This window comes from Leptonychotes weddellii, chromosome 10 (assembly GCF_054177405.1).
Source record: "Leptonychotes weddellii isolate Sample4059 chromosome 10, ASM5417740v2, whole genome shotgun sequence".
Lineage (NCBI taxonomy): Eukaryota > Metazoa > Chordata > Mammalia > Carnivora > Phocidae > Leptonychotes > Leptonychotes weddellii.
The window spans coordinates 78,689,688-78,716,756 of NC_138378.1; the positions used below are offsets into that span (position 1 = coordinate 78,689,688).

The window sequence follows — 27,069 nt, forward strand, 5'->3', positions numbered from 1 at the left end:
TCTACATTTTCTTTTATATAATTTTTATTAAAATAAAATTACTTAAAACATTAAACATTTATTACATTGACAACAATTTCAAGTCCACAACCTGTTCTCATATTTGGTTGAAAATTACACTAAGTATCTCTTCTCAGTTCTAGACTTACTTCCCCGAACAGAAACTCTTTAGTCCTCTCACACACCAAGGTAGGAAGTAAGTATTGCAGCCATGTTCCCCACCCGCCCGCGGCTGACAACCTGGCCACTGGCGCACGCTGTCAAAAAAAAGGCCTGCGAGGAGGGAAGTTCCAGGCAGAACCCCGGCTTCTCCTGCCGCCTAGGGCTTTCTGGACAGCGCTACTTGAGATCAGTTACTTTTTTTGTTTCTTCTAAATAGCCGGCCGAATGCTCTTTTTCCAGTTCTGGCTGAGTTGTTAGCTTCAGCCGGGCGGGGATGCCTGCCAGGTACCTGGCTCCCCGAGCACCGCCCAAACTGGTCAGGCCAGTCCGCCCCAAGGTTGTTTCTGCCAGGACTTGCCCGCGCGCGAGCGTGTGTGTGTGTGTGTGTGTGTGTGTGTGTGTGTGTGTGTGTTAGAGACCCACCCTTCTCCCCAGCAACCCAGGTAGGTGGAAGGCAGCTGCGGACAGCAGCCTGGCAGTCAGGCCAGATGGGTGGAGCTGAATTAATCTAACCTGGAATTTCAACTTGGCCTGCACAACAGGTGAGGGGAAAAAAAAGCAGCAGAGAGAACGGGCAGTTTGGCAACTTGGAAATATTCTTGTGCCTTGCTCCTTGTCCTCTGTCTGGAAAATAGCCCAGGGTGACTTTTCAAAGTGTGTGCACCCGCTAATGGGGCTTGGTTGCGCCACGGCCCCGTCGGAGGTTCTCTGAGCCCCTCCTGAACGCTGTCCTCCTCCGTTACCCTCCGCGACGCGCCCGTTCCCCCTCCTCTGGGAGGCAGGGCGGGGGTATCGGATTAGTCTTTGTTTTCGACGCGAAAGAGCCGAGCGCGGCGCGGGGGAGGCTCGCGATGGCAGGGCCCTGGGGTCCGCCTGAGTACGGCGCTCGGCCGTGACCCCTGCGAGGGTGCCCCGCAGCCGGCCCGCAGCCTCTGTCCCCGGGTAACCCCTCCTTGCCGGCCAGGCTGACTCGGTACGCAAACGCGCGATGTCCCCCATTGTCCTGCCTCGGAATGAGCGAGCGGCAGCCGGGAGAGGGGGGTCAGTCAGGCCCGGAGCTCAGTGCTCCCGGGGGCTCCGGGGCCGTCCCAGGCCGCTCGGGCCCGCAGGGAGCGGCAGGAAGTGGGGACACCGGGGCCGGCTCGGCCGAGGGCCTAGGCTGGGAGGTCCGCGTGCCCCACCCCGCGCGGCCCGCCTCGCCCGCCCGGGCTGCAGAAGCGCCGGAGGGCGGGCGCCGCTAGCCCGAAGGGGGCAGCCGGGTCCTGGGAGGGCCGACGCGGGGGCGGGGAGGTACTGCAGGTGCAAAGGCGCGGCGGCGGAGCCGGGCCCTGCCGCCACCCGCTCGCGGGCTGCCCGCTCCGTCCCCTCCCCCTCCGCGGGAACAAACCTCCCCCCATTCGAGCAGCCCCGGGCCGGGCGGAGGGGGCGGCGGGGCCGGCGAGGCCGGCGGGGCTCGGCGGGGCCGCACGTGCGCGCCCTCCCGGGCGGGGGAGTCCCCGGGCGAGCACGTGCCGCGGCGCGCGGGGGGCGGGGAGTCCCGCGGACGCCTTCATTGCTGCTGCTGCTGCCGCCGCGGCCGCCGCTGCCTCTTCCTTCCTCCTGCGCCGTCCCCTCCTCGGCCCGGGCGGGGGGCTCCGCGCGCCGAGCTCGGCCCGGCCAGGCGCTCCGTGAGGCGGGCGCCCCAGGCGGCGGCGGCGGCCGCGACGGTGGTGGCGGCGGCAGCGCGGGCCGGGAAACTTTGCCCCTTTGTGCGCTCCGCCCCGGAGGCGGCGGGCAGGTCGGTGCAGTCGGTGCCTTTCCGGCTCCGGGGTGGGGGAGGGGCGGCGGGGAGGCGTGAGGGGGGCCCCCGGCCCGGGGAGGGGGGAGGAGGGGACGGCCCGGGGGCCGGCCGGGGGGGGCCGCTACTTTGTTGCGGGGGACGGGGCGGGGGTGCTACGGGTCACAGTGTAGCGGAGCCGGGCGGGGGCGGCGGGGCGGGGCGGGGGCTGCGGAGCCGCCGGAGCCGAGCGGCCGAGGCCCCAGAACAAAGGAGCCCGAGCGGCGGCGCGCGCGCGGCCCGGCCCGAGCTGGAGCGCGCCCCCCCTCCCTGCGCCCCCTCGGCGGAGCGGGCCGCCCTCCCCCGTTGGCCGGCGGGCGGGAGGGGGGGCGCGGTGGGGCGGCCGGCGCGGGCTACCCCGGGCGCGCCCCCGTCCAGGCCGCTTCCGTGCCGGGGGCGCTCGGGCAGCCCCGCCGAGTGAAGCTCTCAGCAAACTTTATTTTGAAAGCTCTGCGCCCTCGGGGAGGGCCCAGCGACCTCCAGTGAGGGGTGTGTGTGGGAATTTTGGTGAAACTCTCCCAAGCCCGTGGGGGTGGGGCAGAGGACAACTTTCTTAGAAATCTCACCTTGATCACCCCTTTAAATTTGTCGGGCAGGTTCCCTCAGCACCCCCATCGGGCGCTAGGCCTCCTCCCGCAGGCGGGGAGGGGGGGGTGCTGGTGCGCCCCTGCCAGAGGTTCGGGCAGGACTTTGTTTGAGCAAGCCCTTTCTCTTCCCCCATTTTCTCTTTTTCCAGAAGCAGGAAGAGGTAACATGTGAAAGTTGTCCCTGAGCTTCGAGTGATGCGCTTCCCCTTTCTGTCTCTGTTTTAGGCAGCGCTGCCTCCTCCATCATCCTGCCCCCGGAGGACAAGTACCAGGAGAAACTCCTCACCCTGCCCAGCCCCCACCACACACCCACCTGCTCACCTCATGCCTGGGTCCAGGGTGGGTGAGGGTGAAGAACCCACCCAGCCAAGATGATCCTTTCTCTGGGGACCGCTGCTGGTGTCCTGCCCCAGATCCTGGGCCCCAGCAGATGGGAGAGTGGCCCCCAACTGAGCCCTATCAGACTGCTGCAGAGGAGGTGAAGAGGCGCCTGTCCTGGAGACTGGAGCTACTTGCCTTCACCCTTGTGCACTCTTGACTGTTCTAGGAAAGAAGGACCTGGTGGGGGCCTTGGCAGGCAGGCGGGAAGCTGGACCGTGGCTCTCCTCCGGCACCTATGCCCCTACCTCTGGCAGCATCATGAGCCAGTTTCAGGTGCCGCTGGCGGTCCAGCCGGACCTGCCAGGCCTTTATGACTTCCCTCAGGGCCAGGTGATGGTAGGGGGTTTCCAGGGGCCTGGGCTCCCGATGGCTGGGAGCGAACCCCAACTCCGAGGGGGTGGAGATGGGCGAAAGAAACGAAAACGGTGTGGTACCTGTGAGCCCTGCCGGCGGCTGGAAAACTGTGGGGCCTGCACCAGCTGCACCAACCGCCGCACACACCAGATCTGCAAGCTGCGCAAGTGCGAGGTGCTGAAGAAGAAAGTGGGGCTTCTCAAGGAGGTAAGCTGGCCCTTGCTTGGCTGCCCTGCCCTTTCCACGAAGCTGATGTACTCTCAGGGTCTTGCAGACGCCGTTGGGCCCGTTCTTCCATTCTCATCCTTTCGGTCTAACTCTGAATGGGGCCATGGGTCGGAGCTGGCTTGCTCTCCTTTGCCGGGCTGACAGTTGGTAAGAGAGAAACCGGGTAGCAGGGGTCTCCGGCTAGCACGCTCATCTCCGATGTTTGCGTTTGACGCATCCAGCCTTATTTCTAGAAGTTTTTTGTCCTGCGTGAAGCCTCGGATGTACTTCCGGGTCACACCAATGCTTGGGTGACGTGGGGGAGTGATGGTGTCAAGTAAGGGGTGGAGACTGAGGGATTTGGAAAGAAAGATTTGGGGTGACAGGGCGGTTTTATGCTGCCCTGATGGAATGGGATGTGTCTTTTCCTAAGCCTTTTCTTGGGCACCATCATTCTTCTCAGAAAGACAGCAGGAGCGCCAGTTGGAACTGGGAATTTGATGACAACCCACGATTTGGGTTCCCCTCCTGGACTGAGGTACTTCTGGAGGTCAAAGACTTTTCCTTATCTCCTGTGTTCTCAGGACCTGGCTCAGTTCCTTGACGTGTAGTTGGCACTCAGAGACTAACTGAATGAATGAATGAATGAATGATGTGCTTTCGAGACACTGTCAAGCCCAGGAAAGAGTACTCCCTTTATTTGGAATAGGGGGATGGAGGGAGGAAAGGAGGAGCGGGGATGAGCTGAAAGGGGGAGGTGGAGAGGTAGTGACCCTGCACTGGCCATCTTTCCCTTCTCTTCTGGTGGCCGGCTGCCAGCACGAGGTTGGCGGCAGCCTGGATAGCGGAGAGTTGGCAGAAGTAGGGACGAGCGAAGCTGAGCAGCTCTGGAGGAGCGTGGAGCAGCTGAGGTCGCTGCAGGCAGCGGAACTGGCGCTGGACAGAGCCGGCGGCCTGCGCGGTCTGCGGGGCTCCTCTGCTCTGCCACTGATTTGTCCAAGGGCTCAGGCGCCTCGGGCCCCCTCTCCGGGCCTGTCTTCTCCCCGGGGAAATGGAGGGGTTGTGCTTGATGGCCTTTGAAGCCCTTTCCAGCTGGGCTGGGAGCTGCTGCGCTTCTGAGGGCTAGGGCACCTGTGGCTTCCATGGGCTGGCGGCTGGCGCTCGGGATTTCCCTGACCGCTGAGCGCCCAGCTGTGCCGTGAGCTTGGTGGGGCTGTGGTCCCGTGGCTGGGAAGAAAGCTCCAAGTGTTGGGGGCAGGGAAGTGGGTGTTGCTGGGGTGTTTTTTACTCCTTTTCACCTTCTCTTGTCCACTCCCTGTGGAAGCTGCATGTCATGGCCCAGGACCACAGACTGTGCTCTATTTCCCCGGTCTCTGGTTAAAGCAGGCAGCTCCCCACCCCAGCCTGGGAGACAGTGTTCAGCCCCTGTGTGTTGCTGGTGTTGTGGGGAGTTGGCATCCTGCTGGCCCAGGGCCCTGTGGGTCATTTCTGAAAGCAGGGAAAAGAGCAGGGGTAGGCTTCACTCCTGGGCATGAGATTGGTGTTTTGGTGTAAGGAAGACCTGCTCAGTCTACTTTTAAAGCTTGGTTCCATTGCTTGCTTCCTTCAGGCATTCACCGCCCCACCCCGCCGCCTCCCACCCCTTATGTTTCACTCCGCTTCTCCCGTGATCAAACCTGAGTAGGGGGGTTGATCTTTCTAAGCTGGATGTTCCTGGAACCAGCGGCCCTGGTGAACCGTGTTTGAGCTTTTCTTAGAGCGGCACCAGTGCGGCCTACCTGAGTGAAAGGGGCAGAGAATGAGGCCAGGGTCCTGTTTTCCTTGTGCATAAGCTGCCGGCCTGGGCTGCCCGGTGATCATGGGTAAGATACAGGGATCTGGCTTGGCTGAGGCTTACAGACAGCCCTGCTGAGAGATCTGTATCCCTGGGGACGTCGCCATGGCCAGCTGTCCCTCTAGGCCCCCAGGGTCTATGGCTGGTGGCCCGAGGTGTCCCAGGACAGAAGGTCCGCATACTGGCGTGTAGACCAATGCTGGCCTACAACAGTTTTCCCAGTTTCTAGAGAAACAATGGAAAGGGGACAGTGGAGTGAGCTAACTTTTTTTGACCTGTTTTAAGGATAGGTCCTTTCTATTTGATGTTCAAAAGGTGCTTTCTTTTACGAAATGAAGGTGCTGGTAGAAAGTAGATCTATTTTTTTAAAAAAGTCTTTACTTGGTAAAATACAAGATGGTAGCTACTAGCTCTAGATCTACGACTTTTTTTTTAAATTGGTTTGTGAAAGCTGAAAGCATGGGAACCACTGTCCAGGCCACGCTGCATTTAATGAATGCATCTCTCACGCGATCACGGAGCTGAGAAACGCCCCGAGAGGCTCCGCTTGAGTGATGGAGCCCGAGAGCCAGCCCAGCATTTACCAGCCCCAGCGGCACTGCTGGGACCTTATGCATCAGATGTGAGCAGCCTTGTAGCAGAGGGAATGTGTCCTGGGACTGGGGAGGTTGGGAAAGGGGGAGACATGTTACTGGCATCTGAGGGTGGTTTTTGGTTTTGGCTCAGGAATAGAACTTTAGAGTTGGGTCCTGATTCTTCAGGTGGGGCAAGACCCAGCATCCAGGAGTCTCTTGAGAACCAGTTCGTCTCCTTGTATCCCTGCTCCCTGGCATTTCTTCTTCTAGGCACCTTTTCCTTCTACCCGTCTCCACCTCCCCCTGCCTCCTTTGAGTTGTCTGCTGACAGCTGCCTTGTATCATTCTGTAAGCGGGGAACGTTATCTTGGGTTTCCCGTCTTTCTTCCCTACTCCTCACTCTTTTTTGCTGTGTGTGTGTGTGTGTGTGTGTGTGTGTGTGTGTGTTTGTGGAGGGGGAGGTGCCGTGGAGCCCCTTCACTCAGAGAAGAAGTTCAGCATTTTAAGACTAGAGATAGCTCCCAGGGACGGGCCCTCCCGCCAGAGCCAGGTGACTGCCTCTCTGGGACTGAAAGTGAGGCCATCCACCTTGATGTGGTTCATTCCTGGACTGTGGTCTTCCTTCCTAATGGCAGGAAGGATTTCGATCCTAGGTTGATGTCTGAAGCTGTTAGTCTTCACATTCTTTTTACCTGAGTGGTGACTTGTAGCACAACGGAGATGCCTAATTAGAAAAGTAGGGTTTGGTGGGTGTGGAGACAAAGTAGGCCTCAGACCCCAAAGCAAGCACTGGACTGCTTACTGTCTTGAGCATTGGTTTCTCTTTCTCTCGTTCTCTCCTTTTTTTTTTTTTTTTCTTTTTAAGTACACTCCATGCCCAGCATGGAGCCCAATGCAGGGCTTGAACTCAAAACTGTGAGATCAAGATCTGAGTTGAGATCAAGAGTCGACACTTAACTGACTGAGCCACCCAGTTTCTCATTTGTCAGATGGAGCATCTGTTTCTCATTTGTCAGATGGAGTGACCCTTCTCTGCGGGGTTGTTGTGAGGATTAATGGAGATTAAAATATGCATAATGTCTGGCACATAGTAGGTAATCAATAGACAGTGACAAAACATTTCTAGAACACCTAGAGAAGATGCCTGGGAGTGAATCCCAACTCTGAGGGATGGCGATGGGTGAAAGAAACAGAGACAGTGTGGTATCTTCATGCATTAACAATTGTGTATTAGTCTCTGAGTCGTAATTGTAGAGATATAATAAAAATTAAATGTTTATCTCAAGACATCTTCTAGCTTGCTCACAGAAGAACCATGGAGCCAGGCAGAAGGAAGGAGGAGTTTGCAGCCTCTCTGCTGGGGGAGGAGGCTAGACACCCAGGGGCCAGGCGCTGCTGAGGTCTTGGGCCTGACTGAGAAGTTGCTCGTGGGTGAAGGCAGTAAACACCTGATAGGAAGGGTAGGAGAATAACTCTTAATGGAAAAAAACAAACAAATCCTGCTTACAAAAACATACGTGTAAGGTGGGAAGCTTGACTGAGAACATTGTGGGTGAAAAATGAAGAGAAATGGGAATATATATACATAGCGTGAGCACACTGTCTAGCCCTCAGCCAGGTGGATTCAGTGGCTCTCTCTGCCAGTTTTGAGACAAGATACCTCAGAATTGGGGATCCCTCCACAGTATCAGAATACCTATGAATTCTTGCCTCGCCTGTCGGTAGTTCTGTGTTTCTGAAGACAGAGGCTGTGAGGAGGGGTGCTTTCAGGCTGGTACCAGTTTGCACCAGCAAAGGGAGAAATGGTAGAAGAGAGGCGATCAGATCCTTCATAGAGAAAGGAACCCCATCTTAGCGTTTGGGAAGCCAGAGTGAAGGCTGGGCAAGAACAGGCATTTGCCACAGACTTTAGAAATTGTTTTTCAAATGCAAACGGTTTTTAACCCCATGGCCACAGACTCTAAAAGGGAAGTTAGCAGGAGGGATAAGACTGCTCTCTAAAAAGGAAATGCTGACAGTACAGCCCTGAATGGTGCCCCAAGGAGGGAGGTGGTGGGACTCAGGGAGAACTGAGCCGTCTGTGTGGCTACGTGAGCTCTGTTCAGTGAGCGCAGATGGTGGAAGGCCACGCTCCGTATGTGGAAAGGGGGTGCGTGTCGCCGAAGGCAGATTCAGGAGTGGCCTGACCCCTGAAGAGGAGTGTCAGGAAGTCCAGTGGCCAGAATGTGCTGAGGCTGGTGGAAAATACTCAAGACAATAAATGTCTTTTATGTATTCCCAGGGCAAGAATGAGAAGGAAGAGTAGGCTTACAACTTTGGGCGCATAACTGGGGACAGAGAACAGCCCCTGGGGCCCTGTGTTGTTGGGAGGAGTGAGCTTGGGGAGGACCCCAGCGGGTGTGCTTAGGAAAGGAGGGCCCTTCAGCTGCCTCAACCTGAGCGTGAGCCCTTTGCTCGCTATGGTACGGAACCCCGTCACCCACGCTCGCAGAGTGACAATCTTTATGCAGTTATGGCGCTTGAAAGAGGGCTAAAAGACCGGAGACAGGCAAAAAGTCCCAATTTTTCAGAGAGATTTTGGAAAATTTAAGCACATAAGCTTGACATCAGTTTTCCATCGCTCTAGAGCAGGTTGTTAAAAAGGTAGTTTGTGAGACTAGAAAGGCAAGTGGTGAGCTCTGGTGAGGGGGGTGGTCCTTGTGACTCTTTATAAAGCAGCCCAGCCAAATGAATAGATCTGGGTTTCTGCAAATAAATGATGGCATCTCCTGCAGCTTCTTGGACAGATCAGAGGGCCAGCTTTTTATTTAAAGTCATCCTGAAGAGAGGTCACTGGTGTAACTGCCTGGTTCAATCTTTTTATCAACCAAGTGGATCAGGGATTCCACATTGCGATCCCCTGGGTTCCACTCCCAGGGATTCTGATTTAATTGGTCTGTGATGAGCCCAATTGGGCTGGGGCTCCCCAGGTGTATCTAATGTGTAGTTAGGGTGGAAATTTGATGCAGATGAGAGACCCAGGTGATGAGCGCCGACCTGGGCTCTTCTAGTCAGGTTGCTTGCTCGCCCTGAGTCTCAGAGTATCTGAATGGTTCATGACCATGCATCCCTCTTGCCTATCCGCGGACCAGCAGCATCGGCATTACCTGGGAGCTTGTTAGAACTGCAGAATCTTGGGCCCTACCTAGGACGTACTGAATCAGAATCTGTACTTCAACCAGATTCCCAGGTGATTTGTATGTCCATGAGAGTGTGAAGAGCTGATCTACAGCACTTGTGTGACTGGGAAAAGGGGGTGGAGCTTGGAGAAGGGGACAGAAGTAAGTCTGGATGAACAGGTAGAGAATTCCAGTTGCCAACAAGAATAAAGAAGATGACCCAATCCATTTCTTTTCTTTCTTTCTTTCTTTCTTTTTTTTAAGATTTATTTATTTATTTTAGAGAGCGTGCATGCACATGCACATACACATACACAGGGTTGGGGGAGGGACAGAGGGAGAAGGAAAGAGAAACTTAAGCAGACTCCGAGCTGATCGTGGAGCCCCACGGACACGGGGCTCGATCTCACGACCCTGAGATCACGACCCGAGTGGAAACCAAGAGTCAGACGCTTCACCAATTGAGCTACTCAGGTGGCCCCACCCCAACCCATTTCTTTACCCTGCAGGTCAGGGAGACAATAACCTCTTGAGATTTGCTTCAGGTTTATTCTTGTTCTTCTGGAGCCCATTAGCTTCTAGTCTAGTGAGTTATCAATAAAATCTCTTAAGGACTTGTGGAACTTGTGTGTGTGTTTTGAGAGTAGTCAGGAAAGGGCTCTCAGAAGATGTCTGCTGGTAAGTAGCCTGACTCAGGATCTTGGAGCCCATGAGAGAAGTAATTGGTGGTGGTTGTGAAGAGGAGTGGTATATGTTTGTAGGACCTTGGGTCTTATGGGAGGGTTTGGAGACTTACGGAGGAGAATGCATGTGTACCATCTTCCTAAGCTGTAGGTAGGGAGTAGGTGTGTCAGATCTGTGGGTGGGGTGGGGTGGTGATGGTGGTGGTGTAGGTATTAAGTCGAATGATAGAACAAGGGGCTAAGGAGATTGGGGTGGTCTGGAGCATTGGGCCCCAGCCAAACTTGATGGAATTTAATCAGTAAATCCAGAGTCTTGTACTTGTTTAAAAAAAGAAAAACTAATGCACAAGTAAGGAACCCTGGTTTCCTAGCAAGTAGGAAGAGCTGAAACTTTTTTTTTTTTTAAGATTTTATTTATTTATTTGAGAGAGAGTGAGAGAGAGCATGAGAGGGGAGAGGGTCAGAGGGAGAAGCAGACTCCCCACTGAGCGGGGAGCCCGATGTGGGACTCGATCCTGCGACTCCGGGATCACGACCTGAGCTGAAGGCAGTTGCTTAACCAACTGAGCCACCTAGGTGCCCCGAGCTGAAACTCTTAAAAGGGTTGTTGACAGCCTATCTCGAGATCCATCAGAATGGTCACATGAAGGATAATTGAAGGAAACAGGGCTGTTCAACTTTGAAGTGAAGAATGCTAAGGTGAGTCTTATGTGAAAGAGGGAGTCAGTTTCTATGTGTACAGGAGTGTGCAGAACTTTTAGTAGTGGGTGGAAGTTATAAGCAGGGAGATTGAACCTATGTTAGAAAAAAGAATCGTCTAGGGGCGCCTGGCTGGCTCAGTCGGTGAGCATGCGACTCTTGATCTCGGGATTGTGAGTTCAAGCCCCACTTTGGGTGTAAAGCTTACTTTAAAAAAAAGAAAAGAAAAAGCAATTGTCTAACATTTACAGCTGTTCCAAAAATGAAGAGCCAGCCCTGAGAGGGCGTGTGCCTCCTGTGCCTGCGCGTGTCTGGGAGAGGCTGGGTGTTGACTGGTAGGGATGTTACGAGGACATCCTCTATCGGTGGGGGCTTCCACGCGTGGTGTCTTCTGCTGAGACTGTAAAGTATAACATCAGGTCTGTTTTCATGTTACTTAGACAATTACATTGCCGAAGAAACCTCTCTCTTAGGCCATAAAAGTTTTTGGTCAAGTTCTAGATGATCTTAGACCTAGACCTAATCTCAGACCTACGTTGGAATAGAGTGTGAATGTTCTGAAAATTTCTGCCAAATGATATGTGAAGGTTCAGGGGTGTGTTTTCTCAGGGGAGAGGGCCCATGGTTTTCAGCAGATTCTCTGTAGTAGTCACGGCCTCCCCAAATTTCAGAAATGTTCTCTATCTGAGCTGTCCAGTATGGTGGCCATTAGCCCTGTGTGGCTGTTTAAGTTTAAATTAATTAAAATGAAATAAAACCAAATTCAGTACCTCAGTTGCACCGGCTACCTTTCAGTTGCTCAATATCCACATGTGGTCAGCGCCTTGTGTATGGGACAGTGCAGATATAGAATGTTTCCGTTACTATGAAAAGTTCTGTTGAATATGGAGCTTCCCTGTGTGATCTCTGAACCCTCACTGAAACGTGTATCTGGGTTGGGGAAATAGTTGTTTCTGTTGGCTGCTCTCAGAAGAATATTTTGGACTGGGATCCCTGTCCCCACCCCACCCCCAAGGTAAGCGGGGAGGGGTGTGGAGGGGGCTGGTGCTTTCCTAGGCTCTAACACACCCTGAAGCTCCTTGCCTCCCCTTGAAGGCATGGGCTGTGTTCTAATTACCTGCTATGGGGAAGGAATAACAACAGGAATGAGGCCTGGCTCCCTACCCAAAGGCTGTCTCTGACGCTCGCTAGAGGGAAGTGGCCTCTCCCACCCCCAGTCTTGACCAGTGGCCTTGGTGAGCCTTGCCTGTGTTTGCATCTAGCCCTGTTGTCTCCTCTTTGCCTTGGGCCTCTCATTCTGGAGAAGGCGTTGTGGGGACCGACCGGTTGAAAGACCACATCAGGGGTCTCAGGAGTTGTCACTAACCCCATCCCCATCACTTCTTCACAGCTCCCTTGTGGATCGAAGGCAGGACGCTCAGGAAGAGAGGCACCCCTTCATCTCCCTTGAGCCCTACTTGGGCCTGGCCAGGCGCTCCTGGGGGAGTCGTTGAGGGCTGCAGGGACCTCTACCTGAGGGTGGCAGAGCAGGGCAGAGGCTGCTGCCACACCCGCGGTGGACACACCCTCTGGGGCCCTGTCTTCTGTCATTTGCATAAGAAATCCGATAACCTAAGTTTTTCTTAGTCTTTGAGGGAGAAGAGAAAGCTGGCAGCTCAGTTGTGGGGTGACCGGCTGGACTGCGGGTGACTGCAGGTCTGGGGATTGCTCGCTGGCTCTTCCTCCGCCGCCGGCTCTGACCCGTGAAGCCCCCAGTCCAGTGTGCCCCACCTCCGCACACCCAGCCGGGGAGCCTGCGGACGGAGGGTGTACCTGCCGCTGCTGACAGGGCAGCACCTCGGGATCCTCCAGACGGAAGGGGAGCTGCACACGGAGGGGCTCGCTCTTGTCTCCTTTTCCTCTCTTTATGGGTTGCTCTGCTCGTTAAGGGTATGCATCCATGCCCCCAGCAAGGTGCGGGGCGTTGGGAAGTCCTGGTGCTAGGATGAGGAAGGAGGAGAGGCACCTTCCCGGAGTGTTTCTTTGGTGCTGGGACCGGCAGCGTCCCCGGTGCTGGGGGAGGGCTTTGGCTTCAGTGTCCCCGAGCAGGACGTCATCTGCTTTGACTTGGAGACCCGCGAGTCGCCTTCCCAGCCTCATTCAGCGAATCTCGCCTGGGACTGGCTGTGCGCAAGGCGCGCTCCGAGCCTCAGCGGCGGGGAAAGCGGAGGCGGCGCTTACTCGGTCCTTAATGAGCTCGCAGTCTGGGGAGGGAGACGAGCATGGAAACAAATAATTACAGTACAGTCTGTCAGGTCTGTAAGGGAGGGACGCCTCGAGGGCAGAGACCAGCCTTACTCACCTTTGGGCCCAGTGGGGAAGGGAGGGGACCTATTCTGAGAGTTTCAGTGTAGCCATAGGTGAAGGATGAGGGGGCTTCCAGGAGGAAGGGGGCACCTCCCCTGAGTCTGAGGTGTGTGGAGATGCTTCTCGAACGCTCAGGGCTGGTGGCAGGGTGTGGAAGGACGTGGACACACCGCAGGGGGCCACCCGAGGGTACTCCCAGGTCCTCCAGGTGGTGGGGAAGACACTTTGTGTGAATTCCTCTTGGAAGTCTTCCACGGGCGCTGTCCCCAGGTCTCTAAACCACTCAGCATTCCTGTCCCACTTCTCAACGACCTCTTAAGGTCCCGTGTTGTTTGCTTGGATCCTGGGACATTTGGTGGCCCAAGGCTGTTGAATTTGGGGTGGGGAAATAGACTGTAAGACTTTCTCACTAGCTTCGAGGACGGCATGCGGGGTATGGGCAGAGCTCCAGCTGCTGCCGGTTAGCCTGGGGGGCCCAGGTGCATTCTGTTGGTGAGTTCGGAAGCAGGCCGGCCGGCCGAGTTGTTGGCAGGCTCTGACTACATTCCCTCGGACATTGCTGGGTGCCTGGGTTCAGTCCATCTCTGCTGCGTCTCCAGGAGAAGCACCTTTTCTCCTCCTCCTCCTTCTCCTCCTCCTCTTCCTCCTCCTCCTTGTGATTGCTGTTGACACAGACTTCCGCTGCCAAAGCTAATTGTGAGGCCTGATCAGTGAATGAAGGCAAAGGCAGTTCCCATGACAACCGCAAAGAGTTTCAAATATAGGGGATGATGTGTGTGATGGGCTGCAATTACTTGGGTGGAAATTGATGCGTGGACACCGGGGACTTCAAACATAGGCTCTGAAGGTGGAGGAGGTATTGGGTTTCTTTGGCAGGATCCCTTTGTGTGATGGAGAGGAAAGGAGAGGAGGGTATGACGTCCCCCCCAGTTGATTTCAGGTGCCTTCTGTGTGTGGTATGTTGGGCAAAACCCCAAAGGGGCTTTGGGAAGGCATGACTCCAGCCATTCTGGTGGGGGAGGCAGGACACCCAGACAGACAAGTAGCAGTACCGAGTGTCAGATGAGAAATGTTAGAAGTGCTGTCGGCTGACAGAGGACTGGGGTAACCCTAGAAGGCTTCCTGGAGGAATCGGGTCTTGAACTGAGCTTTAAAGTAAAGCTTTGTGGGGAGTGACCTCATTCAGGACACAGCTGTGCCGGAGAAGAGAAGTTTGTCTATCTTCTGCCAACGTTAGAAGAGGTAGGTTGGTATGAAAATCCTAGAACCACACAGAGCAGTCCGACTGTATCAGTGCAAGTGAGGGGAAGGCAAGAGCCCTGCTCAGTCATTTCCTCGTTGTGTGACCTTAGGCAAGGTGCTTAGTCTCCCTGTAAATGGATTTCTCTATCTGTAGAATAGGTGTGAATAATTCCTATTTCACTGGTTTGTTTTGAGGATTAAATAAGATATGCTACGTCATGCTCCAAGTGTGGGGCCCTACATGGGGTTGATGTTTGGTTGATGTTCCTGCACATGCTCCTGAATCTATGTCTGGATGTATCCCCATCCCCTAGTCTTTGTATATCTGTGTGGTTTCTGGCCTGTGGGTACCCGTGTTACTGAGGTTCTCAGTGTTGGGGTAATTTGTGTGTTCTGAGAGTGAGTGAATCCATCTGCCTCTCCTCAGTAGGGATGGCTCTGGCCCTATTCCTCTTTTGGGAGTACAGTGGGACTGGGGTCATGACAGAAAGTAGGGAGGGGCCCCTCAGCCCCCAGGGGTCCCGAGTACCTCTGGGTCAGTCACTGAGAAGTCCAAAATGTCGAAAGAGAGGCCGGTAGAGATGGGAGAGGGTTTGTTGTGGGGTGTGGAGAGTGTCTCTGCTAGGAGCATGCACCTCTGTGACTCCTTGGAGCCCTGACATTCCAGGTTCCTCAGGAAAGGGCAGGAGGCCCGTGTGGGACAGAGACGGGGGCAGGTAGACTGCCCTGGGGAGCATAGGCTCTTCTAGGATATCCCTGGATTGCTGGGCGGAGGGGGGCGGGTAGCCAGGACCTGTGGGTAGGGTAGGACTGAGTTAGCAGTGGAGTTGGGGGGGTGGGTCAGACAGTCAGGGTGGCTCCTGCAGGCTGGGGAGGAAGACATGCTGGTTGAACGAGGCTAAGGCTCAGCTGTAGTTCAGTTCGAACAGGTCTGCCCTCTCCAGAGAGCACGTGTCCCTCTGATCCTTGGGTACCTCAAAGAGAAGGTCAACCAGGAGAGTGGCCTCCACATTTCAGTGCCCAACCCCCTGCCTCCCCACCCACCTTGCCTAGAAACTTAGCACAGCCTAGTAAAGTGGGGAAGATGGGGCCCCCGCCCACATGGGGAAGACCGCCGTGTAAATAAATAACTGCGCCTGGTTGTGACCGGTGCTCTGGGAGAGGCTGTGAGCTGCGCTGTGAGGCCCCGGAGGAGCGGGGGATGCCCGTGGGGGCTAGAGGAGCTGGGAGAGAGGCAGAGGGAGGGAACAGGCGGAGGAAGCCTAGCACCGGGCGGGGGAGGGGAAGGGGGAGGGGAATCCAGTCAAGGAGCAGCTTCCCGAAGTCTCTGATGCATGAAAAACGTTACTATTCTCAGACCCATAGCTTGAAGGGAAGTGGTTAGGTTCAAATGACCCTATCCCTTTTTGCATTTCCCTGGGGTTGGCAGAGAGCGAGGGGGGTGAGAGGACTGGAATGAGCAAGGCCTAGATTGGAATTCTAGCTCACTCCTCACCAGCTGTGTGTTGCTGGGCAAGTGACTTAACATCTCTCGTCCGCTTTCCCATGAGAGGCAAGGTTGTGTGTGGAGTAAGTCAGACGCTCAGTCAGATGCTCCTACAGCGTAACTGGCACAGGGCCTGGGACGCAGCAGGGGCTTGATAAACTGTGGCAGCCGCAGCGGCAACAGTGTTAACTGTTACTGTCCAAGCAGTGTTAGTCACTCTTATCCAGCAGCCAACCGTGTGTGTGTCTGGGGGGGGGGGCGGGCAGGGGTGCTGGGGACCAGAGTAAAGAGGGGACTTCTCTTGGCCTGGCCCAGGTAAGAGCTTTGGGGGTGCAGAAGCCGTTTCCCATCTCGAGCCATGGTGTAGGACCCTGCTCCTTGCCTCGCCTTGTTGCCTACCCTGGAGAGGAGCCAGCAGGGCTGCCCTTTGTCCCCAGGGGTGAGGCAGGTGTGGGCCCTAGTGCTTCTTGGAGTCTCCTCACCAGAGGCCAAGGCAGCTCCTCCCATTCTGAGTATCAGCTTGGGACCCCATGGAGGGGGCAGCAACTGGGCAGGTCACTGAAACAGAGGCTCCCACACATCCTAACCAGTTCTACCAGTTACCTCTTCTCTGTGGCCTCAGCACCTTCATCTGTGAGATGAGAAGTAGCACACGGTGAGCTTCCCCCCGAAATTCAGAGTGATGGTGGCTCGCTCTGCTCGGTCACGTGGCGGGCGCCATGCTACCTTTCTTTGTAGAATCCTCCTGACTGTGCAGGGCTTAGCTGGTGTTTGTAGTTCCATTCTACAGAAGAGCCAAGTGAGGTTAAGAGAGGTAAAGTAACACAACCATGGTGCTGCGGCTGGCTGGTGATGGAGCCAGGAACTCAACCAGACGTGCGAGCACCAGAGTCTGTGGCTGTCCCCTTCCCAGGAGGTGGTAACTTCGGGGGTATTCAGCTACAGGGAGTGGATAGGGTGCAGCAGGGTGTGCCCAGGAATGCCCAGGAAATGAAATCAAGGAGTGGTTTGTTAAGACCTTCCTCTCCCCATTCTATTCTTTCTCCTCCTGCCATTCTTCTCTTCTCCTGGGTGTTGTAGCGTTCAAAGGCTCAGAGTCTGGGAAGTGGAGGCCAGACCTCTTGGGGTCTGGGTCACCTCTTCTCTTCAGCCTTTCCCAGGGATGGGAAGCCCTGAGGTCTGGGGGGCGCCGAGGACCTGGAGGGCCACCTTCTATGGCCTTTCTGAGAGAGGAGGAAACATCCTAGTGGTGGTGGCAGAGGCTGTCTGGATAGGGTGGGGTGTGTTCAGGCATGAGCGATGAGGGATCTAGGGTGAGGTGTGGGTGTTTGTGTGTATGGGGAGGGCAAGGCTGACTTGGTGAGGCTTTGAACCACAGCAGTGTGGGCTTCAAGCAGTCTGTTTTCCGAGGTGGGCGCTAGAGGGAGGGAGGAGCAGGACTGTGTGTCACGGTTAAGAGTCTGGTCTGTAGAGCCAGATGGATCTGGCTTGGAGTCCCAGCCCTGCTGTGTTCTAGCTGTTGTCACCTTGGGTAAGTTCCTTTACTTGTCTCGCCTTGTTTCCTCATCTGCAAAAATGGGGTAAAGGTTCATACTGCCAAGACTTTTTTTCTGTTTCTCCTTCCTGGAAGATGACGGAGGTTGTCACTCCTCCTGCTCTTATCCTAGCACCTGGCACTGTTTTCGCTGCTGCTAGGATGAGGCAGTATGCTGGTGTCCTGGGGTGACAGAGGGGCTGGAGGGGGAATCCCACCAGTCCACCCCAGCTCGACCCCGGGCGCCGTCTGCCTTCTTTGACCCTGGAGATGCAGAGGACGCCTTGGGTATTACCTTCAGGGTCCCCTGCTCAGGAGGAAGCGGGGTGCCCCGGGATCCCCGGCCTGCCAGGGAGCGGCGGCAGACCTGGGCTGCAGCCAGCGCAGCACCGCGGCACCCTTGGCGGCGCCCCCGCCTCCCGGCTGGGCAGGTCCAGCACCCCCGGCGGCCCTGCCCCCGCCGCCCGGCGGGCCACGGGGATTGGCTGGCGAGCGCGCCGCCCCCTCCACACCAGCCTCGCCGGCGGCGGGGAGGGGAGCCAAGCCGGCAGCTGGCCGCCGCCTCCTCTGCAGTGCCTCCCTCCGTGTGCTCCGGCGGGGATAATGGGAGGCCCGCCGGCCGATGCACCAGAGGAGGCCGGCCGAGGTAGAGCGGGCAGGGCGGGGAGGGACGAGGCCAGACAGGACTCAGGAGGAGGGGCAGTGCCCTCCTGAATCTCGGGAGGGTGGAAAAAGGAGAAATGAAAACAAAAACACGGAAAGGCGAATGAGCCCATCCACCAAGAGTCTGGGCGGCAGCTGGAGCCAGGAAGATGGTCCCTGCTATCCTTTCTTTCCGCGGCCCCCTCCCTCCGGTTCTCCTCCTTCCCCTGCAGCGGTGCTGGGGCTGTGCAGCCGAAGGACTTCGCTTCTTTCCTGGTGTCTGCCTGGCTCATCAGTCTTTCTGGCTTCTTTTGCAGGTGGAAATAAAGGCTGGTGAAGGAGCCGGGCCGTGGGGACAAGGGGCTGCTGTCAAGGTACCTTATGTGTGTGTGTGTGTGTGTGTGTCTGCGCGCGCGCGCTTGTGTGTGTGCGCGCGCGCATGTGTGTGTGTGCGCGTGTGTGGTGGGGGTGAAGTGTTTGACTGGATTGGATAAAAATAAAGGGTCTCCTCTGGTGATCCCTTAATCTCCCACTGTGTGTGTAGCAGCAGCTGAGGGGGAGGGGTGGCGGGGGTGTGGGCGACCAATGAATTCTCAGGCCTGTGTGGGTTTTGTTTGGATTCTTTTTGCTTTCTCAGCTGGATGGTTTGGGTGCTGTTGGGATTGGGTTTGTTGAACTGGTTTTTTTTTTTTTTTTTTAAATACATGCAACCCACTCCCCACCCTTGCCTCTGGAAATCTCTAGAGAATGTCCCTGGTGCTGTTGGTTTGCATCCAACCTGCAGAAATCCCGGGGCGCCCTGGGGGGGGGTGAGGGGGGATTGTGCTCCTGAGTCTGAAGCTGATAGGGTGTCATTAGTCATGCTGCTGTCACCATGGAGATGGCTGGAGAGGAGAGGAGGTGGTGGGGGTGAGGATATTTTGGGTAGGGTGGGGGCTGATGCAACATCATGACTGGGAATCCGTCGGGCGGCTGTTGTTACTCTGTGCAGCTTGGTGTCTGGGGGACTGGGAAGGGAATGTTACCAGGTGCGTGGGAAGCAGAGAAGGGGGCACTGTGATCGTCTGAGGGCCAGGACTGGGGTATTTGGGGCAGAGCAGGGCAGAATCTGGTGGGGTCTCAGCCATTACTAGGGAATACAGATGTTCCTCTCGCGTTGGCAAGGACCAGGTTTCCTTGGGCTTTGCCCCTCTTTTCAGGGCTGGGGACCCGCTGAGTGTTTGGGATTACTCAGCAGTATCCTCTGCTGGCCCAGGGTGGGGAAAACTGAGCGGGAGGCAGCTTCATGTGGCTGCCTCTCAAGTTGAGAGCAGAGAGGCTGGAGAAGGAGTGTGGGGACTATCAGGGCAGGGGCCGGATGGGGGGAGGGAGCCTGTCCCTGCCCCTGCCTCAGCCCTACTTTCCCCTTTGGCCCTCGGAGCCCTCGGGAGCTGTGGGAATCAGGTGGCTTGGGTAGCAGGTGGGCAAGCTGCTGAAGTCCCCGGAGGCTCTTAGACTTTGGTCCTTGGCAGTCCTCCTGCCGCTTCCTGGGAAAGCTGTGGGAAGCTCTGTGGAGGTGCTGGAGGTAGCATCCTGCCGCCTCACTGACTGGGTGGGGACGCTGGCGGGGAGGGGCTCTGCTTCCCCACGTGGGATGGGGGCTCCTGGGCGAGGCAGCTGCTGGCTGGATCAGGAGCCGGGGTGGTTCCCTGGCCTCCTACCAAGGAACTTGAGGCAAGGAAGTGCTTGGCGGAGGGCATGAATTTTGCTTCTGAAGCCCCGTTCTGGGGGAAGAAGAGCCAGGTGGCATTAGCTCCCCTGGGGAGCTGGGCAGGCCTTGGTGAGGCTGGGAGCAGTGGGCGGCCCCTGAGGGAAGCAGAGGGTGGTTGATACTGGCGGTGCTGTGGGTGGGAAGGAGAGAGCTGTGAGCTCACTCACTCCCTTCTCCAGAGCAGAACCCCCGGTTCCACCTCCACTTCCTTCCCTGGCCTCCCACTGCTGCCTGGGGGAGCTGTAAGCAGTGTGTGTGCTGTTGAGGGCTGTGGGCATGGAGATCATGCAGTGCACCTGTTCTGCCCCCCACCCTGGGGAGAACAGGACAAGGGGATGAGGACAGATGGGCTCAGGGCAGAGGCAGCTCCCTCCCTCTCTGTGTTTCCGGCCTTGTCAGCCAGAGCTTCCCTCTCTGCTGGAGGAAGGCCTGCTGGCAGGTTTGTTTACTCCCCAAAGCACCCCCCTCCTGCCTAGCGATGGCTTCTCTTCAGTTCTTTCCAAGCCGGTTCTCCGTTTCTCCCTGTGTTCTGCTGGCCCTGCAGTGCTGCCGGAAGCGCTCAGCCTGATGCCTCAACCTTTGGTGTTGTGGGCATGCGGCAGAGGCTCCTTGAAAAAGCAGAGGAAGCCTTCTAAGCACATCTTCCTCCTTCCCCCTTCTCAGCCTAGGGCCTGAGCCGGCTGTGTTTTTGAAGTTCTGAGATTGTGTCTGTGCTTGTTTTTATTGTTGAGTTGTCTGTCTGAGAATCCTAGTCTCCTCTTGGCCCGGCTTGGGCATTGCCAACAAGCGCTCAGATCTGACACTCCCCCGCCCCCGCCTGCCCCCCCCATTCCTGGTGCCACCTTTCCCTCACATGGAGTTTCCTTAGGTGGCCAATCGGGTGCCGTGTCCCACATACCCCGATGAGGCAGTGTTACCAGATCCTCTTCCCTCAGCAGGTCGTGGTGTAGGAAGATGTGTCTGGTGCGTGAGCTCATTCTGAGATCAGGCCAAGACTCTGGGACACGGGACAAGGGGGCGTCACTTGTCCCAGTCTGTGTTCCCACAGGATGGGTGCAAGACGGGTAAACCTCATGGGTGAGTGGTGTGCAGCACGCAGTGGGAATACGCTCGTCTGCTGTGTGCAGTCCAGCCAGAGTTTCAGGCACATCCGTGCCGTAGGGTGTGTGTAATGCCTAGCACAGGCACAGAGCTGAGCTTGATAAACGCAATTTGTCATTTTGCTGGCTAGTGTGTTATGTGTCTACTCATGATAGCCCAAGGAACATGCCATAGCACACACTGTTGCCACCGCCTCCTTCTTGGCAGCCTGGACAGGAGTGAGTGCCCAGTGCCGAGAGCTCCAGGCCACCCCTGCTTTCGGGCTCCCACGCTGCTCCCACGCTCTGCCCCATGGGAATCCTTGACTGGCTGAGGATGTCTGGAAACTATTTTGGGACTGTGCCCGGGATCTCTGCCTCCTGTCTCTCCTTTGGACCACTGCAGAAATGCCCCTTTGTCGAGGATCTGTGATCCACACACCGTGGGTGACTCCTACTAGTTCTTCCTTGCCTGTTCTTCCTACTCTCCAGCCGTTGGTGAGGGTCTAGCAGAAACTCTTTTTCTCTGAGGTAAGTTTTCAAGCAGCAGTGAACTTGGGGAGATAAGGACGCAGGTGAGCGTGTCAGGCTAGAGCAGGAAGGGAACCAAACACAGAGTTGACTTTGGGAATGCTGAGAGAGAGAAGAGAGAGAGAGCTAGAGAGAGCTCGCGCTTCCCCCCCTCCATGCGTGATAAGGACAGTAGTTAGAGTCCCAGAGCTCAGCCCCACCTCCTTAGTGACCCCAGTGCCTTCTGAACCATTGAGAGGACAGTGCAGGATAGATATGTGAGCGAGCCAAAGGGACAGAGCCTTCCTGCCTGCCACAGTGCAGGGACCCGGGAGCCGCGTGCAGGGACCCGGGAGCCGCCCGCAGGGATCACAGTGAGGGCTCCAGTGGCCCACTTGCTGGGTTTGCTGAGGAGGGGCCTAGGCTCCGGGCTCCCCCCAGCTGCTAGAAATGATCTTTGTGGTCCTGCCAAGTCCCCTCCCATACCCCTGAGGCTGTAGCAAGGGGTTTGGCTCAGTGGAGGTGGGGGCAGGGAGCATGGGGAGGGGCTTTGGTTTGGCTCAGCTTCCGGGTCTCCCAGCTCTCTTTCCCACCCTGACCTCTTGGGCCTTTGGCCTCATTTCCTCTCACACTCTTGCATCTGGCAGTCAGCTGAGGACTCCCCCTTGTTCCCAGCATGTGTGCAGCTTCTGAGAAGGAGGTGGCTTCCTTGGGGGTTAGTTTAGGAAGCCTTGGGACAAATAGGGGACCAGCATGGCCCAGATGGTGAAAATCTATTGATTATCGGGCGCCTGGGTGGCTCAGATGGTTAAGCGTCTGCCTTCGGCTCAGGTCATGATCTCAGGGTCTTGGGATCGAGCCCCGCATCAGGCTCCCTACTCAGCGGGAAGCCTGCCTCTCTCTCTCCCTCTACTCCTCCTCCCTGCTTGTACTCTCTCACTCTCTCTGTCGAATAAATAAATAAAATCTTTAAAAAAAAAATCTATTGATTATCATGCTATCCAGGACTGTGATCCTACTTGTTTTATCTCCCCTTTTCCTCTCCCTTTGTCTTTCAACATTTATGAGCATTTACCATGTTCCAGGTACAGTACTAGATCCTGAAAAATAAGTCCTTATTTGTTCTTCACAGTACCACAGAAAGCAAGAGACATTGACAAAATTAGCAAAAATCCTAACTCAGACTGGGAAAACCAGCACTGGCAAGTTTTGTTTTTTATGCAGTGAAGGCTTTTGATCTTTGTGTTTGGGGCTGTGAACTTGCACGTGGCGGACCAAACCCTTTGCCCCCAGCTGTGCCTAGCTCCTAGCTCTTTATATTTGCTTTCATCACTGGCTCAGTGGACCTCAAGGGACTTTGCAGGAAGAATCCACATGCCAGCCTTGTTTTGAGTAAGTGTTTCTGGAATCTGGTGCTTGCAGATTAGGGTAGTAGGGTCAGGAATGAAATAGTTGGGAAGAAAGCTTAGTTTTGAAAGGAAAAATTATTGGTTATAGATGTGGTGTGTCTGAGATTCAGGTAAAGCAGGACGGAAACACCATGCCCTGGCGGTCCACCTTGAATCCTGAATCACCTTCTACTCAGTTCGAGTGTGTGGATCCTGCAGCCCGGCCTGCCTCGGGGTTCCCATGGAGACCACCGGCTAAAAGGAGGAAGCTGGGAAGTGCAGTTGTCTGGTTTCTTCTCCTCTCTGTTCCCCACTCTGCTCCTGTGCATTGGGTGTGGGGGCACTTAATGTTCCAGGACTTTAGTTTTCTTTGTGAAATGAAGGGGTTACCAAAGTTAGTTTTTCTCAACCGAAATGTGGCAAAGTGCCAGTTTTCTTTTTTTTTTCCCTTCATTCCCAAAATGTTGCAGATGGAAACATAGCCTTACTTTGTTTGTACAAGGAGTTTGCGGCTTGTGCCAGGCATGGCTCACCTTGGGAGCTCAGCACCATCCAGACCGGTCTGGGAGCCACTGGATGAGGCGTGTCCGGCGAACACGCTCTTGCTTGTTGTGGCAGGTGCAAATAGCTGGGATGGCTTTAGAAGTTGCGGTGGACTGGTGATCCACAGTTTACGGGCCATGTCTTCAACTGCATTATTTTTGAACTTTGCTTCTGGGAAAGCAGAGGGTCTCTGTTTTGATCCCCTCCCCCTGCCCCTTTCTGGATAGGACTTCCCCTCTCTTCTGTACCGTCCATCTGGAGGACGCGTGGAAGAGTAGAGATCTTACTATCCCAGAGATTCTTTCCAAGGACCTCGAAAGACTTACCTGCCTCTCAGCTTCTGTAGATAAGGATGCCTGCAGTTTGCCCTTTCTTCTCTGTGAGTCTCAGATTCTGATGGAGAGGAGTCAGAGCCTGCGGAGCCCCCTGAAGGGGCAGGAGTGTGTGTGTGTGTGTGTACGCGTGTGCGCACGTGTGTACCACGGGCCTTAGAGGAAGAGAACAGTTAGGGAGAGGCCAGGTCTCCTGTAGATGCCAGAGTGGACTTGGGCCCTACAAAATGCTAAAGCTCCATTGTCTCAGGCAGGGTACCTTGACTTTTGAGCTTTTTCCATGTGGCGGCTCTCAGTCTTCAGAGATATAGCTCTTCTCGTCTGGGGGCTGATCACAGACTCTGTGCTAGTTTCTGTGAGGACAAACATCCCAGTATTTTTGATGGCTATAGTTTGGACATTTTCCTTCCTACTTTATCCCGCTTTCCCCCTACACACTCTGTAAAACTTGTTTTTTTCTGCTGAGGATCTTCGGTCTTTTCATGTAGGATGCTAAAGACTAGACAAAAAATAAAAATAAAAATACCAATTTCCTACTACCACAGCTGCCTCATCCTTGAGGAGAGTAGGGCAGGGGCTAAGACATAGGTGACACTGTCCTGCTGCAGAAATATTCCTTAGGAGGCAAACATCCCAAGGACGGTAAGATTAGGGTCTGAGCAAATCCTGGTTACCTCTGTGGCCTGGAACTCTTGTGCCCTTGGTGCTTAAGTAATTGGATTTCTCAACCCCGCCTCCAAGCATTTTTCACATGTAATCCTAACCTCATGGGCTTTGCGAAGGAAACAAAGACATTGAAAGGGTTTGCAACTTGTCCCTGACAGTGAGCTCCTAAACTCCCTGCCCTATTGACTGAGTTTTCCTGCTTTGCCTCTTCCGCAGCAGGCACCCACGTCCCCTCCCCCTCAGTGTTCTCCTCCCCCAGAGTCTGCTCTTTTAGCCTGTGGGCCTTGGTTCCCAGCCCTGCTACACAGATGGAGTTTACTGAAGGAGCTATTTCTGCTCATCCACCGTCCTATATCTTAGGAAGTTTTCATCCCTGATTCCTGCTGGTTCCTCTGCATAAGGTGGAGGGTATAGGGAGACCAGTAACTAGAGCAGAGGCAGAGACCCTGGAAGGGTTCTGGGCTGAGAGTCCTGTCTGCATCCCCAGACAGATTCTCTCTGCACCACCTTCTCCCTTGAGCGTGGGCCAAGGCCCAAGTCCCCTGGGCCAAATCATTTCTCTACTGGCTTGAACAAGTGCAAGCTGGGTACAGGGAGCACCCTCTGACCCCCAGGCTCTGCTGGACCCAGAGAGGGGAGGCTGCCTTTCCAAGTGGGATCGTTGTTACCCTACACCCTGAGCTGTGTGGGGGGCACACAGAGATGGATTTTCAGTGGAGTGGGGGAGGCTGTGCCCCAGAGATGTCCATTCTGTTTTTCCTGGTACAGCACATCCCTTTCTCTTCTCCTGCTGTGTTCTCCATCCTAGAACACTGTTCGTGGCCTCAGCCTATGCCCACTCTCACCCCGTGTGCTTTGAGCTTAGCCCTAAGTTCTAGACTGAGCAGAGGGGGCCTTTGAGGGGACTGCTTTGTGGGGTGTAGGCCAGGGACTCCTTATGTCAGTTATCTAGGAGCTTATAAGATGCTGTGGGGCTGGCTGCTGGGCCACGATAGCCATCTGCTTTGGTCAGACCTGTGGGTTCCTCTCACACATTTAGGTAGAGTGGATGCAAGATGAGGGTGGTATGGGGTCCCAGAGATGAATGTTGGAAACTCTGGGCAGGTGGTCCGTGTGGCATCCCTGCCTCACTGGCCCTGCCACTTCTCCCTGATGTGATGGTTGAGCTATACGCTGACCTCTGCCCTGTGGCCTTTCTTCTCACTGTTATTTTTCCTCGGTTTCCTGGTTTCCAGCTGTGGGTTCCCGGTGGTGTCATTCGGACCCTGAGTAGTAGTTAGGGCTTAGCTCTGGGGTTGTGTGGTTGGAGTGGTACATGTTTTGGGGCTGTACTGGCAAGTGGTCCAGAGCACTCTGAACACTTGGCTGGGAGCCAGCGCCCAGGGCTCTGTGTCCAACCCTTGGGAAGCTCCTCTCCCACCCTTCCAGAGGCTGCCTCCTTCCTGTGGGGGCATGGGTCCCCCCTGGTCTCTGCCTGGGGTCTGGGGGTCATGGGACGTGGAGGAGGACCTGGGAGGGTGCCAGGGCACTTCGGCCCTAAACACTTGCTGCCACCCCCACAGCCTCCACCGGGACAAGCATGCTGAAGCTTGCTTGAGAGAGTGCCTGGGGCCAGTCCCTCCGGTTCAGCTAGTTCAGTGGTTCTCCGTGCCGCTGCATACTAGAATCATCTGGGCAGTTTTTAAAAAAGAAAATATCAGTGCCGGGGCCCAGCCCCTGAGAAAATGCCTGGGTGCTAGCATTTTTCAGGACTACTCAGATGATGCAGGTGTGTGCTGCTTCATCCAGTTTGGCTTTCCTGTGTCTCCCTGACTGCCCCAGAACTTTTTTCTTGTCCATTGATAATTTTAGTAGTAATCAGTAAAGAGTCGGGAAAAATGAAGACAGCAAGACATGTCAGGCAAAATACCGGATTGAATGTTCTGTTCCATGAAACTGGTCCATGAGTTCATATTTATCAAAACCAGAGTTTAAGAGGGAAGCTCTGTGGCAGAGGACAGAAACTGAGTGTTCTCCTCTGAGTTTTTAATTATTAAAAAATTTTTTTTATTGACACACAGCATACACACAAAAGGGTACATACTGTATGCAGCTGGGTGAGTTTTCATAGAGTAAACACATCTGCATAACGAGCCCCTGGCTCAAGAAATGAGGACTCTCACCCCATTGCCATCATCCAGGATTTCTGTGTCATTTGCACAAAGTCAGGTCAGGATATGCAATAGTACAGCACTGTGTGCTGGCTTCGGCCCCAGAGGGCTTCAGCTCATCCTCCGCCAGGAGCTGGGCTACGCGCTGTGTGGGGGTGCCTGAAGCTGAGTGGGTTTCACTGCCGAGAGGACACAGGGCCCAGGAGGCCCGCAAGCCCCTCCCCTGGGTAACCAGCTCCCCCCTCACCTGTAAAGTTCCTCTGCCACCTTGGCCATGAGCTTTGCCCAGTCCTCGATCTTGGCTAAAACCAGAACTCTGTTACCATTTTTTGGCTTTTTAGTCTCTTTTTGTATTTTACAGATAATACATGTTCTTTGGAAAAATTAGAAAATAGAAATAGACAGAAGGGGAGGAATTTGCCCGTAATTTCACAACCCAGTTAACCACTGTTCAGTAGTGTTCCTCCAGACTTGACTCTGTGCACACAGTTGACCCTTGAACAACATGGGTTTGAACTGTGTGGGTCCACTTATATGTGGATTTTTTTTTTTTCGGTAAATACATTATGGTACTGTCCATGTGTTTTTCTTATGATTTTCTTAACATTTTCTCAGCTGTCTTGTAAGGATACAGTAGGTCATACATATAATGTATCCAATATGTGGTCATCAGCTGTTTCTGTTATCAGTAAGGCGTCCTGCCAGTGGTAGGCTATTAGTAGTTCACTTTTTGGGGAGTCAGAAGCTCTATGCAGATTTTCAACTGCATGGGGATCAGGGCCCCTAACCTCAGGTTGTTCCAGAGTGAACTACTAATTTTCTGTTGTTTATAAAAATGGAGTCCTGCTGTGGTATCGCCCGCTTTACCCTACATATTACTAGCTGTAGTATTGTTGCTTGAGCACTTAACATGTGTGTGGTGCGTGGGGCCAAGTTTTCATAGTT

The 27,069-nt window shown here is 55.1% G+C and overlaps 1 protein-coding gene across 6 annotated transcripts in view; it reads left to right on the forward strand.

Annotated features, from left to right (window-relative positions):
• Nucleotides 1–598: 598 nt before the first annotated feature.
• The window catches only part of TET3 (tet methylcytosine dioxygenase 3), a 98,866-nt gene continuing 72,395 nt past the window's right edge, over nt 599–27,069 (forward strand). Inside the window, exons 1-3 of one of the 6 annotated variants that reach the window (XM_081833705.1) lie at nt 599–704; nt 2,791–3,507; nt 18,024–18,080. In XM_081833705.1, coding sequence (XP_081689831.1) covers nt 3,205–3,507; nt 18,024–18,080 — 360 coding nt within the window. In that variant the 5' untranslated portion in view covers nt 599–704; nt 2,791–3,204. Of the gene's footprint in view, nt 705–1,004; nt 1,136–1,745; nt 1,940–2,310; nt 2,468–2,790; nt 3,508–17,614; nt 17,711–18,023; nt 18,081–27,069 lie in introns of those variants that run through there. The other 5 variants (XM_081833706.1, XM_081833702.1, XM_081833704.1 and 2 more) reach the window with 5 other exon arrangements.